At 31.8% G+C, this 14,731-nt stretch overlaps 1 protein-coding gene and 1 pseudogene across 3 annotated transcripts; one reads left to right on the top strand and one right to left on the bottom strand.

Moving 5' to 3' along the window:
• Positions 1-359: 359 nt before the first annotated feature.
• On the top strand, positions 360-4,574 carry LOC104105311 (peptide methionine sulfoxide reductase B5-like). Of its 3 annotated transcripts, none has more exons than XM_070183998.1 (3): positions 360-583; positions 1,184-1,340; positions 4,446-4,574. In XM_070183998.1, the coding sequence occupies exons 1-3, from the start codon at positions 360-362 to the stop codon at positions 4,557-4,559; spliced, it is 495 nt and encodes a 164-aa protein (XP_070040099.1). In that variant the 3' UTR covers positions 4,560-4,574. The 3 variants fall into 3 exon arrangements, with proteins under 3 accessions (XP_070040099.1, XP_009611866.1, XP_009611865.1); XM_009613571.4 differs by lacking the exon at positions 4,446-4,574 and adding an exon at positions 1,647-1,930; XM_009613570.4 differs by lacking the exon at positions 4,446-4,574 and having other exon boundaries at positions 1,184-1,631.
• LOC104105318 (putative disease resistance protein RGA3) lies at positions 4,494-9,483 on the bottom strand (annotated as a pseudogene).
• Between the last annotated feature and the right edge of the window lie 5,248 nt (positions 9,484-14,731).

Here is a 14,731-nt window from a genome sequence, read left to right on the forward strand (position 1 = left end):
ATGTACAATACAGTACCATAATTTTCCGGTGAATTGTTAAGCCACTGATCATATTCGTAATCAATTCAACATGCGTATGTTGCGTAATAAAATTACTACCACTTCCATTTAAGTTCAGTAATCTGAAAAAAGAAATCATGTGGACCACCCTTTCTTATAACGTCAAAAGATGTTAAGTATAAACAAACAAAACAAAAAATTGAAAAATCGCAAGCTAGATTTGACAATTTACTGCATCTTTTCTTGTTGCGTTGGCGACAAACTTGTGGTGTTTTAGCCACATAAGGTTAGATGTTCCAGAATAGTTGCAAGATAATAGTACTACTAACCTATATACCAAAAGAAAAAAAGTTATCTGAATGGACTTTCAGATTCTGAAATTCTCAACATTTGCTCCTTCAAAAGCTCTGATTTTCAACCCCAGGTTCCAACCGAAAAAAGTAGTCCACATTCATGGCCTGTCCAATACCCAATTCAGAGTTGTAGCAATGGCTGGAGCAGGGTCCGTTCAGAAGTCAGAGGAGGAGTGGCGTGCCATTCTCTCCCCTGAGCAATTCCGGATTCTGAGGCAGAAAGGCACAGAGTATGCTGCTGTATAATCTCCCTTTCTTCTACCTTCTATTGCGTATATTATTTTAATTTATATATGTGATACCAATTAGTTGGGATTAAAACTTAGTTTTTGCTGCAATATTAGGCTCGTTGTTTTGTATAGGAGTCTTTCTTTTCTGGTTAGACATTTGCTTGTCTGTGACATTTAGGGAACTCCAGTTTTGGAGATCTTATAACTTTATTTTAATAGTCAAATTATGTAGTATTGGAGAAATAAGCCTGAATAGAACAAACGATTTCAACTAGTCTGAGATTGAGGCATAGTTGACCGATAATGATTTAAGCTGCTACCTATGCTATCATTGGATTTGTTGTAAACTTTTTTTAGAAAAAAAATTCTGGGTTAGTTTATCTGCTTGGTGGTATTGTTTGTTGACATAATATTGGATTCACTTACTAGGAGAAGTAGTAACTCATGCTTGAAAGAAGAAAAAAGTGGGGAAAGCAAGAACCAATAGAAAAGGAGTAAACTTTTAGACAACAATTAACAAAGCAAGCTAGTTGATGTAGGCACCTACCGTTTAATTAAATGATTGGAATCCCTGATTTTTACTGTAGAATTAATTCACAGGAATCCAGGGACCGGGGAGTATAACAAGTTTTTTGGTGTAGGCACCTACCTGTGTGCTGGTTGTGGAACTCCCCTCTATAGGTCTGCAACAAAATTCAACTCACCCTGTGGCTGGCCTTCTTTTTATGAGGGTCTCCCCGGGGCCATAAATCGCAATGTGAGCTTCTCCTCAATTATATATGCTACTTCCCTATTCTTTTTTTACTTTCTAAATATTTTTAGATCGTTGTACCACAGCTCGTTTTCATTTTGCTCCTTTGATAACTCGAAAGCCTTAACCTCTTTGTTAGAAATGAGTGCTCTATCAACCTCATTTCTAATGCTAGAGTTGCTAAAATTACAAAGCGAAAAGCAAGAGTGCAAGAACTTTTCCTGTTTCCCTCTCCATTGCTTAATATCTCTCTTCATTAATGATTTTATTATCGGGCTCTTAGCATTTTTGAGTTGATTGCATGATTTTCAGCCCGACCCAGATGGGATGAGGATGGAGATAACTTGTGCTGCTTGTGGGGGTCATCTTGGTCATGTTTTTAAAGGTGAAGGGTTTCGTACCCCAACAAATGAGCGCCATTGTGTCAATAGTATATCCCTCAAGTTCAAACCACCAAATTCTTAAATCTTTTCTCTTGCACTTGTCTCGCAAAGATTGATGCTTTATTTTCTGCTAATGACAGTATTATATTTGGATACAAAAAACTCACCACCACTCTTTAATGTAGCGTCAAAGAACAACAATAATTTAGAACTTCTACTAGTTCAAGTAGTACAGTAATTTTCACAGAACTTAGGTGTTTGATTTACTAATATATTTCTTGGCATAAAAAACAACTCGGTATCAAAGTCAAGTACTTTATTTCTCTAACAATTGGCACTGCATTTATAAATCTATCTATATCTATACTATATTAAAAGCACGAAGGCCCTTAGCGAAATGTCGTTTGTCTTTTTTCCCCTTTAAAAATTAGTTTCACATTAGACAAAATAGTCATTTAATTATTTCTCTTATTTTAGAATTTTAGATCAACTAAAATTTCCCCTATTAAATCTTCCCTTATATGATAGATTTTACGAACTATATTAGGAATTTAAAATTAAATAGGATTTTACTTCTATAAATCCTAACAAATTAGTATAAAGAATAGTTGTAAAAGTTTCTCAAAGATCGGAGGCTTAATATGTGTTCTCAAATATTGATGTTGACAATATTGTTTGGTGTTTCTCCCGAAGATGAGATCTAAGAGGAGGATTGGTAGCTATAGTTTGGCAATAAGCACTTTGAATAAATCTTATGATGAATAGAGTACTTAGTAGGGTTTCGCAAAGGGGTTTATGCCGAGTATTCTATCCCAGGGTGTGGTAACTATGATTTTGATGGACATCACTCAAGGATTAGTAAAGAATGTTTGATAATATATAATATGCACATACTACACATCTCAATATAGTTTTATTTTATTTTATTCTTTTTGTATTAGATATTTGTTTATTATTCACATAGGTTGAGGACATGGTAGCTAAATATATGTGCAATTGATTATCTTCTTATTTTCTCAAAGATTTGGTTGATTTATGCCATAATTTCTCTTGCACCGTCTTGCTGGTTTTTCACTATCTTGCTACATCAAAGCCTTGGCTATTGATATATTACAGAGGTGAAGCCAAAGAAAAGTTAGAGCTTTTCTGGATTTCATAATCTTTATAGATATCTTTCTAAAGTTTGTCACTACTTTTTTTGTTGCAAACGTGTATGTTTTCAAATTAATTTTGTTTGGGTGAGATATTTCGAATTATAAACTAATATTATAATAATTATTTTACAAATTTATCATCCAGAGCATATATTAACCATCATTATACTAATTCACTATGCAACTTGTGCTAAACAGACGATGGATTATACCTAACAATATCTAATACAAATATAAAAAATAGCACCAGGTAAAATAATGAAAGTAAATTAAAGGATATAATTTAAAAGGCATAAATGAGAGAAATTGTAGAAAAGAAAACGAACATAATATAGGAGGAAAAAATAGTTAAAGATTCTTAGATGAAGGGGAATATGTTTAGGGTCAAAATGATGATAACATTACAATTTATAGAATAGCATTGAAAAGTTGTTTGTTTTTGCTCTGGTTCCAAATTAAAAACAAAGATTGGGTTATCTTTGTATTATTACTAAAATACGCTATGCAAGCATCTATTTATCTATACTCTATATATCTATACTATATTAAAAGTATGAAAACCCTTAGTGAAATGTCGTTCGTCTTTTTTGCCCTTTAAAAATATGACTTCACACTAGACAATATAGTCATTTACTTATTTTTCTAATTTTTAGGATTTGGTAATCAAATAAAATTTGTCTTATTAAATCATTAATAATTTGATTTTCATTCGTCTACTACTATTGCATGTAGGATATTCAATTTATTATATTCATTATTTTCCTTATCAAATTTTACGTCGTCAAGAATTTCGTCCAACTCATTATCACGTAAACTAGGTTTATGTTGGAACAATTTCTTAAAACCTCTTTGCTTGTAGGATTATGTTAGAAACAGATTCTTAAAACTTCTTTGCCTATCTAAAAAAACATACAATAATTTTGCAACATAAAGATGTTAGTCTTAAGATATAAAGGCTAAATATAGTTAAGATTTGCTATGACTTGATGATCACAAAAAATGGAGTAATAAGAGAAAGAACAAGAGAAAACATGCTAATTAATCTCATGGTTATTAGTTTACCTATTTCACCATTCACGAGCCAATTTTTTTAAACCAACAAGTACATAAAATAATAACATTATATATATTGATCATTTTACTATTTAAAAATAGAATATGGCTGAATAAAATAATAATTACTAAATACTTGAAATTTGGTATGAGCTAGCGTTAACTATTCGAATAAACAAGAAAAAAAAGGTATTTTCTAATGTGAGAATAAATAATTTAAATTTTGAATTAATTAATTAATTAGTAAAATAATATAAGTCAATACTTTTATTAATTCATCATATATATAAAATTATTTTTCAAATTTACATAATAGGCTACATAAATTGTGCCCTTAAAGTGTAATATGAAGAGCTAAATTATTTAAATTGCTATTCATGTCATTTAACTAAATCAATATTCTTCACTTACCTAACACTTTTTTTAAGCTTTCCTTCTTTTTTTTTAACTCAAATGTAAATTTTTAAGAAAATATCTATGATTTAAAAAAAGTTTATACTCATTGTTACTAGTACTTATAGATATACTGGAACCCTACATGCATCAAAGAAATTTATAAAGACAGTAAGAGAAGTAAAAATCCTGCACCAGCTAGAAATCACTGGCGCAAGTATATGACTTGCACCCGAAAATGAGGGGGGAAATGCAAAGGTAATGATGGCTTACCCTGATATCCCAATGTGGAGTAAAGAGATGTTTGCTGCTTTCAGCCTTCAGTATGGAGTCAAAAGCCGTTCCTTACCTTTCTTCTTACGTGAACCAACATAGATGTGCGGTGTATGAGCTACTTTTCGCCATTCCTTACCTTTCTTCTTGCAAAGCCGTTCAAGATGAGGGCAGTCTTGAATTGATAAATGCTGAAGAGTATTGAGGTGTTTTAATCCTTCTGGCAACGACATCAAATGTGTGCAATTTGAAATTGCTAAAGATCTAAGAGAAGAAAGTTTAGCAAGCCAGTCAGGAAGATCTGCAAGATCAGGACTGCTATGGATTACCAGACTTTCCAACGTAGTGACATGTTGAAGGCTAAGTGGTAATGGGCGTAATTCAGGGCAGGATATAATATTCAAGCCCCGTAGAAACGAGAGATTCTGGAAACTATCTGTAGATAAAGTTAATAACCGAGGGCAACCATTACGATGAGAGCTGTTCTAAGACTGTTAGATGGAGGAACCCACTTGTTAGAGAAATCAGGTTGCTGCAATTCTCAATGGACAAGCTCTTTAGGGAGTTGAATCCTGCAATTTCTTCTGTCGGCAATGACTAAGCAGTGCACCCGTTGTTATCAAGGTACTCCAAAGCTTTCAGCTTTCGAATTCCAACTGGCAAATGGGTTAGTTTTTCGCAGTAGCTAATGATCAGTGACTTCAGATCCATGAGATGCTCTATTTCTGAAGGAAGAGAAACGAGAGACTTTTGCATGAAAGTATTTCCAGAGTCTCCAGAGGTTTATTATTCTCCAGAAGTTTCACTGGAAGATGCACTAAACCTCGGAGTGCATCAATTACAAGATGGGAGAGTGAAGACATATTATCCAGGCTCCAAGATCTTAGCTAGGGTGGCAATCACGGAGCTCCAGATAAAGAAGAGATTGAAATGTTGGAGCAGTGATGAGGTTAGGACATTTAGCTACAACTAACTTTTGCAGGCGAGGAAATGCTGCTCCATTGTCTGTGCAAGACCATTCTTTTAAGAAGGGGAGATCCCTGATTGTTAGTTTTTCCAGAGATGGTAATTTCAGGGTTTCAACTCCATAAAACTCTTCGCTGATATGTGTAACTCCATCCATCCCTTGTAGACAAAGTGTTTTGAGAAACGGAAGCTTCCCAAGGGTAGATAAAGTATCACATCCTCTACAATTTATCAAAACAATCAGAACTAGATTAGGGAGGTCCCAATCTGGAAATTTGAATCCAGGATATCCCTTGATATATAGTTTTTTGAGGTTTACATGTGGATGAAGACACTCAAGGATACACTCCACGACAATGTCATTATCACTTTGTAATGATCTTGATGTACCATCAACTTCTCTGCAAACCTCATATGACGTAGATCCTGTTGCCAGCTTCACTATCTTCTCTTCGTTCCCTCTTCCCCATTGGAGACTTAACAACTCAACATATTTCTTCGCTCTTAGATTAGCCAGTGTAGCTTCTTCTTTGTCTCTGATGTTCTCCAGGCACCTTATACTCAATTCACCTCTTAAGTTTAGACAAATGATTTCACTGATGCTTTCTCCAATCTCTTTGCCCACAATGTATAAAGGCAAAGTTTGAAGCTGAAAATTCCCCAGACCAGCAGGGAGGCGAGTCAGACTTTCACATCCCACTATGTTAAGGTGCCTTAAGCCAGTTATATTAGCCAAGCCAAAAGGTAACTCCAGTAGATTACCACAAGATGAAAGGTTCAGGGTTTGCATATTACAAAGGTTGCAGATAGCATGAGGGAGTGATTGAATAGAAGTGTTTGAGAGATCAAGGTATCTCAAACATATCAAATCACTATTCAACTCATGCACCTTTTTCACACATCCACTTAAATCCAGGACTCGCAAGTATTGGAAGTTCAGTGGAAAAGAAGAAGGGACGTCTCGGGTGCAAAACAAGAATAGGAGTGTGCGCAGATCTTTGGCACCATACAATTCCTTTGGAAGTGAAGCAGGATCTGAATGACAAAGGATTGACAGGTGATAAGCCCGTGCCATGCTACCTTGGGCAACGTCATGTCCCAACATCTTGAAGTCTTTACTCCCAATGCTTTGAGCAAGATCACGGATGAGATCGTGCATCTTGTATATTGCTATGTCAATCTCATCAAATTTTTTGACTTTTTGGAAGAATGATAAGCACAACAAGTCATTGAAATACTTATTGCCCTATATCCTCCAACTGTCTGTTTCTCTCATGGCATGTTATCAAGCCTTCAGAAATCCATGTGTGGATTATCTTTTCCTTCTGAATTTCATAATTTTTAGGATACAATGAACAGAATGCAAAACATTGCTTGAGGTATAGTGGAAAATGTAAGTAGCTCAACCTTAGAGCTGGCAGTATGCCATTGTCACATTCCTTAAGACCCCAAAGCTCACTCTCTTGCACAAACAACCAATCGCTTTCTTCTCTTTTGAAGCTCAACAAAGTTCCCAATGTTTTTGCTGCCAAAGGTACACCTCCACATTTCTTGATTATCTGTTTTCCAATCTCCAACAGATTAGGATGCTCAACTCCTTCCTCGCTGAAAGCTCATTGCTTGAACAAAACCGAACAATCATCTTCACTCAAGCATTGGAGACAATAGGGCGAAGTAGTTCCCACTATTGATTTGACGCGACCATTGGTACTCCATGTAGTGACAATGACTCTACTTCCTTCTGCTGCACTTTGCAATAAGTCACTCATCTTATCAGAGGTAGATCTAGGATTTGAACTCAACCTCCAAAATTCTTAACATTGAACCCATTATATTTTAAAAGTTATGGGTTCATACTTCATACCTATTAGTTTTTATAGTTTTGGTGGATATTTACACATAGATTTATGTTTCGCGTCGAAAGTACTAGGTTCAGTTGAACCCGGCACTCCTACGTTACATCCACCTCTGCAGCTTATCCCACTCTTCTTGGTCTTCATTCCATACATCATCCAAAACAATCAAAAATCTCTTTCCACCCAATGAATCTTGAAATTGAGCTTGAAGTAGATCCATCTCCAAGAATTGGCACTTTCTTTTAGTTGCAGACTGTATGATGCTTGTTATGAGCTTACTTACATCAAAATTGTGAGACACATAAACCCATATTTTTATGTCAAAGAAATGGGTGACCTTTTCATCATTTTAGATTGGTTGAGTTAGAGTAGTTTTGCCAAGCCCTCCACTACCTACAATTGGGATGATAGAAACATCCCCACCAGTTTTGCCATCACATGTGGTCATCATCTAGAAAAGCTCTAGCAGTTGGTAGTGAATTCAGAGATCATAGAACTTCTGCACATATGGGGTGGACTTTTCAAGGATCTCCTTTAAAACAGAAGATAGGACCGAGTCTGCCATATATTGCATTCTCAGGAGGAATTGGAAAGCAGACAAGTAGGTGCGTGATAACGGATATAGAGGGTACTTAGAGAGATTGCTTTGTGACTTAGAAGAGCAAGCAAATTTATAGCAAAACATAAAAGATAGTTTCCTACTAAATTATATCCCTTATTTTCTTGTTACTTAATTACTGGTGATTGATTGCCTACAAAATACAAACTCACAAGATAATTGTGCAAAGACCTCTTCTTTTTTTAAAATTTTTTGTCTAAAATGAATGACCACTATAGTATGTGACAAGTAAATAATCAAGAGACCATCCAAAATAAAAGAAATATTAAAAAAAAAATTGGTAGATTATGCCTAAAGTACATAAGAATAGTGTCGAATGTTCTATCAGGGAGAATAGAGTGATTTAAAATGTTAAATCATGATTCCTTTGAAAAAATTATAGTAAATATTGAAGACCTCTATATAACTTGATTCGTTCATCTCGAATTGCATTCCCCAGATTTATGATACAAGAAACCTAAACTCATTAAAATGTAAAAGAAAGTGAGAAAATAAAAAATAAAAGAGAAAGAAAAGATAATATCATCCGCAGCAACGTTAAAAGAAACATGGAATATCAAGTAAAGCACGGAAAAAAAGTTGTAAGATAAAAACATTCAATATCATGGCACCTAACATAAATTGTAACATCAACGTTGGTTGGCAAAAACGAAAAACTAAAGTAAAAGGAAATGATTGATAATTACCATAATTACATGCATCCCTTTAAACTTCGCACGTTTTGTAAAATAAATATATAAACTTATAGGGTGATCAGATACACTTGAACTCGTCCAAGGTGTAATTTTTAAACACCTCTATATGAAGCAGAGAGGAAGAGGAAAGAAGAGGAGGGGTTGTCTTGGAGAAGTATGATGTTTTAGGGTTTCTTTGACTGAGGGTAATTTTGGTATTATGAAAATTTATAATGGACAAGAAAGTAATTTTATTGGTCAAACTAAAATGGCTTTTAAGCCAAAATCGGAGAAGTTGAGGTCAACCAACTTGTTGCTTTTGGTTTTTTTAAGCAGTTTTATTTTTTTGCCAAACACTCCAGAAAATAAAAAAAGTGCTTAAAAGTTAGTTTAACTAGCTTTTAAGCTCATCCAAACACCCTCTTTGTGCGTGAGGTCCAAACGCCACTTAAATGGCAAATGAACGAATAATATGTTAACACGTGTATTTTCTTTTTCATATAAGCAAATAATAGTCTAAAGCCAAATAATACCTCTCATTTGTTCATCTTCTCTCTCTTCGCTTTCTCAGACCCAACTCCCATCCCATTTCCTATCTAATCTATATCATAGTTCTTTTAATTCTAAAGTTAAATTTCATCCAAACTTCAGCAAAATCAAGAGAAAATCATGTAAAGGTGGAGATTTTATTTTATGATGGGAAATCATCGTCAACTTGTTTGGAGAAGGGAGATAACAAGTTAGAGAGGAAAATATATGGAAGTTTTTATTGTGATTTAAGAGAGATATAGAAGAAAACACATAAAATGACCTTTGAATTTTTTTGGCTTCAATGGTGTTTTCAGCTATGGAGAAGAGGAATATTAGGGGCTAGGGCTTTTTTTAATTGTTGGGGAAAGTAGTATTGGGTATGAGTTATATAAAGAGAGTTTTTTTTATCGTTAATTTTCTGATTCAACAACTTTAAAATAGCTATCACGCGCTCATCAGTAAGTATAAAATACGCGGTATGCCAAGTTGGACAGAGTTGTTTAAAAGTTACACTATGGACGAGTTCAAGTGTCTATCGAATTATCACATAAGTTTATATGTTTATTTTACAAAACATACCAAGTTTGTGGGGTTATCTAAGATTTTGGCCTATTCAAATAGTGTTAGAAAGACTTCTATTTAAAAATGTGAATAGGCCTCTTTAGCTTTTACATTGACATCCGCTTCGACTTTTGCTATAATTGAATACCAAACCGCATAAAATTCAGTTATTATACCTTCGAAGGAGTAATAAACTTTTAATGAGTACTCTATAAAATTTTGATCAACATTCTAGGTATTCATGTTATGCATGAAAAATATGATGTATTTTACAATGTTGAATACTAACCGCAAAAATTAAAACAAATAAGGAACAAATATAAATATTTCAATTACTCCACTAAAAGAGAAGTTAAATTATTTCTACGGTCAAGGGAGCTAGAGTATGCTTACCAATTCGATGGTACACAATAACTTTGACCGACACCTTGATTTTTCCTGAGAACATATATAAATTATTAATTTAAACACAATAACTTTAAAAAATTAGAATTCCAAATTCATAAATTTCATCATGATTCAGCCTATACCTACTATGTAGGCTATTGAAATAGCCATAGCACTAGCCACTAGAGATATATATAGAAAAGATGTAGAACAATATATATGACTACACGGAGTTGCTGGAAAGATTCAACTCAATCAGATTTAGCCGTCCAAGGAATACGATAAAAATAGTTTAAAAATCACTAAATATATCAATTGAAAGAAACTTTTAGAAGACACTTTAGCCAGTACAGGTGGAAACAAGATCCAATCATGAGTTTTCCCACTAATAACAAAAAAAAAAGGAACTGAAAAAAGAAAAAGTAGTTGTCATATTTCTTATTAAAGCTCTAACTCCTAAATAATTTTAGCTCTGATAGATAAAATGTATAAAATGTTAGCTAAGTTCTAAATAATATAAAAGTCTTGCTATTATTTGTTACTCTAGCAATATATACAAATTGATTGTACTAATATTCAATCAACAAGTTCAAATTAGTTGGGATACAACTGAAATCATCTATCTATCTATCTATATCTATCTATATTATTATAAAAGTACGAATAATTTATGCTAAATGTTGAACGACTAAAATATTGATAAACTTTTATGCCCTTAAATATTTGTATAATTTAAGAATCTAATTGTAATTACATAATGATGGAATTCTTTTTCGATTTAAACTATACATACGACCCTACAAAGTTGATCCTACTTAGATTAGAAAGGCCCGACCATAATTTTCTCTTTCTTTTTTTTACTTACGTCAGATGCCTAGCATATAATGAAATTGCATACATGGAGCTTTAACCTTTTTTGTATTTTGTGATTTGCTTTATTTTCTTGTATGATTTTGTTGTGATCGGATAAAAAATTAGCCAATATGTGCTCAATTAGGGAGGAAAAAACCTAAATAAAAAGCTTAAAGATTTGACTAAACCAACCATAATTAAATTATTCATCTTCAAAGCCTAAAAGCTTACATATAATCAATTATTTAGAATTCAAAGGTCCTTACATGCGGTAAAATTTTATTATACATGTAATTGATGGAGTTTTATACCTTTAAAAAATTAAATTACCCCCTCGAGTAAGTAATAGATGAGTTTTTCATGTACAAGAAACTTACTATATGTATAAGTCTTTCCACGATTTATAATAAAAACAACTAAAGAGACATACTCCCATCTTTATTAGTCTTTCTAAAACCAGCCGTATTGGGTCGAAAACAAAGATAGAATAGATACAAGCACGGTGAACTATACCAAGTAAAGGAGCAAGCGCATGCTTTCTGACATCAATTTGATGAATAGAAGCAAATTGAAATTTATGCAGTTAGATTTCTACCACTTTAATTTTTATGTCATAGTTCAACAAAATATGTTCAGAATATTAATGCGGTAAATATTACTATTCCTTACATAAAGTTTTCACAAAATGATAATAATTCTATAGACGACGTGGCAACGCACGTCTATAGAGACTAGTGTACGTTGTTTGATATACCTCTTTAAACAACTAAAATAACTATCACAACTATATCAAAGCAGAGCAATAGTACTAAATTTATAAGGAAAGCAAAATTGATAATATGGGATAAAGCGTTTATCTCTAAGTGTCAAACAATCGAATCAATTGCCCAAAGTTCTAGAGACATATTGGATATCAATGAACCGTTTGGTGAAAAAAATTGGTTTGGGAGGTGATTTCTGTCAAGTACTACCAATAGTTCTAAAATCGACGAAAGCAGAGACTGTAAAAGCTAACTTGCCAAAATTATACTTACGGCCTCAAATGAAAATGATTCAACTGATAAGAAATATAAAGTAATAACAAATCTAATATTCAGTGGCTTCTTAATTCGTGTCGGAAACAAAGAATAGCATCCAATAAAAGATGATTTAGTTCTAGTAGAACACTTGGTTATCAACCCCAATGGTAATAGTAGTCCATTTAATAAGGGAAATATTTTCATCATTAGATTAAAATAAAATTTGTAAATTGTATGTAGAAATTAAAAAATTGTCTTAGCTAGCAGAAATAAATATGTTAATCAACTAAATAAAAGGTTGATAGCAAATTTTATGGTAAAAATAAAATATTTTTTAGTTTTTTACTGAGCCGAAGTTGATACCAATAATTACTACAAAGAAGAATACTTTAATACCAAATGGCCTTTTACCATACAAGTTTATTATCAAGTTTATTATTACTTATGCATGTTTGTGTCACCGTATATATAATAAACTAAGTTAAATTGATATTCCGTTGTATATAGGTTGATATGAAGAAAAAGTATGCCTGACATGCTACTGAAAAATTTAGATCGTTGAATAGCTTATGCAATACCACACATATGGTATATAAAAGTTTTGACAAAAATGCCATACGTGCAAAAATTATGATACTGGTCAATGTGCTTCTAAGTATATTTTTATCCCTAAATTCAACTTTTGTCTTCTGAAACTAAAGAACATCCTTTTAAATTTGCTGTGAAAATAATTTTCAGTATGTTTATGTTTTACAATTATAATATATACCGCACAAGTACAAACATCCTAAACATTGGACTATATTTGCCGTAATAAGTTTTCTTGCACGAACAACTATATGTTGCACTTTCAAGAGGGGTTATGGCAAAGCAACCAAAGCATTAGAAGGAAACATACACACAAAAAACACCGTCTACAAAGAATTGTTCGGTAAATACCATCACATTAAATACTTTTAAACTATAATTTATAATTATCTAACTAACATGACTAAATTGATCATTTGTGTAAGTTCTGATGATATCATTTCATTTAGAACTCACGTATTATGATAATGTAATAATATTTTTCGGCATGTCGGTGATTGTTGTATTATTATACATAAAATTTCTCTCATTAATTATATTTTGGTGTTCCTTCCTATAAATAAATATTTAAACCATCATGTGGCATTATTAAGGTGCAACGCACCTTTATAGATACTAGTTATTATAAAAGTATGAATACAATGTCGGTTTACAAAAATAATCTTATACTATTAAGCATAATAACTCATAATAAAAAAATATAACCGGAATGTTAGATATTAGCCTTATAATCCTATTAGTTTTAGGACATAATACTATACGTTAAGAATCCTACATGATTACCTTTAGGAATCCTATTAGTATAATTATTTTCGACCTGTCTAATTCATATAAAATTGAACAGGTAAATATTTTTAGTCATGTAATCCTGTTACTTTTAGGATATACTTCTTAAAAATTTCTATTACTAATTTAATTTGAAAACGTATTATAATGTCCTATTACTAATTTAATTTGAGAATGTATTATATTGTCCAAATCCATTAAGAAAAAGGAGAGCCTAATTTATTATAAAAGTATAAATACAATATTAATATACCAAAATACCCTAAAATATTAAGCGGAATAACTCATAGGGAAAGGACATAATTGCAATAACATATTTTTGGACTACAATACCTTCTATACTAATTTTTAATATTTAAGATTTTAAAATTAATAAATTTTTGTCTATTAAATTCTTATTAAAAATATGTAGGAATATTTAATAAAATAAATTTCATAAGAATCCTCCGTATTGGCAAAATATTACCACTTCATAATGTCCAATACTAAAAAAAATAAAAGTAATATTAAATGGACTGCATAAATAATTGAAATTGAGAAAAAAATACGCCCTCGATAATATATTTTTATATTATATTTGAACTATTTTCTTACTCAAATAATAATTTTTTAAATAATTTTTTTGTAATATTAAAAAATACCCAATTATTAAATAACAACTAAGAAAATATTTAAGAATATAAATGTGTGAGAAAGAGAAAAAAATGGTTGGTAAGAGTCAATACCACTAATGATTCTACAAACATAACGATCTAAAAGTGAAATGTCATATCAAACTTTTACTCTTTGAAAACAAAATTTCTGGTGGATAAAATTATAATTAAGATTAAATATTCAAAACAAGAGATGAACTAATATTAAGATCCGAATCAACATAGAATAAATTATTTTTATGTTAAAATTAAATAATTAAATCTTTTAATTAATTAATTAGCAAGAGAATCTAATTCAATTATTTATTAACTTCATCATATGAGTAAATTTAAGTTAAAAATTTTTTTTAGGGTACATAAATTTATTCCATAAAAAGAGCGTTAGAACACAAAGTAAAAAGGTTAGTATATTCTTAAGAATCAAAATGCTATACAAGTATTTAAGGAAGCACAATCAAAGCTAAATCCTAATTAAGAATAAGCTTTCAAGACTATATTATAAAGAGTCGATTGTGGTATAACGAAATTATTATTTGTAGATGTCTCTGGCATAATCGAAATAATATTTCTATGTCATGCATTACTTGCAAATATCATATCAAGAGTCATGACACTGTTAGTAATAATAGCAAGTGGTGTATCAACTACG

Source organism: Nicotiana tomentosiformis, chromosome 1, assembly GCF_000390325.3.
Source record: "Nicotiana tomentosiformis chromosome 1, ASM39032v3, whole genome shotgun sequence".
NCBI lineage: Eukaryota > Viridiplantae > Streptophyta > Magnoliopsida > Solanales > Solanaceae > Nicotiana > Nicotiana tomentosiformis.

Excerpts from the sequence above, each read along its gene's own strand:
- LOC104105311 (XM_009613570.4), top strand. The coding sequence starts at position 360 with ATGGACTTTCAGATTCTGAAATTCTCAACATTTGCTCCTTCAAAAGCT. Across the intron at positions 584-1,183 it reads CTGAGGCAGAAAGGCACAGA|GAATCCAGGGACCGGGGAGT; the intron begins GTATGCTGCTGT and ends ATTAATTCACAG.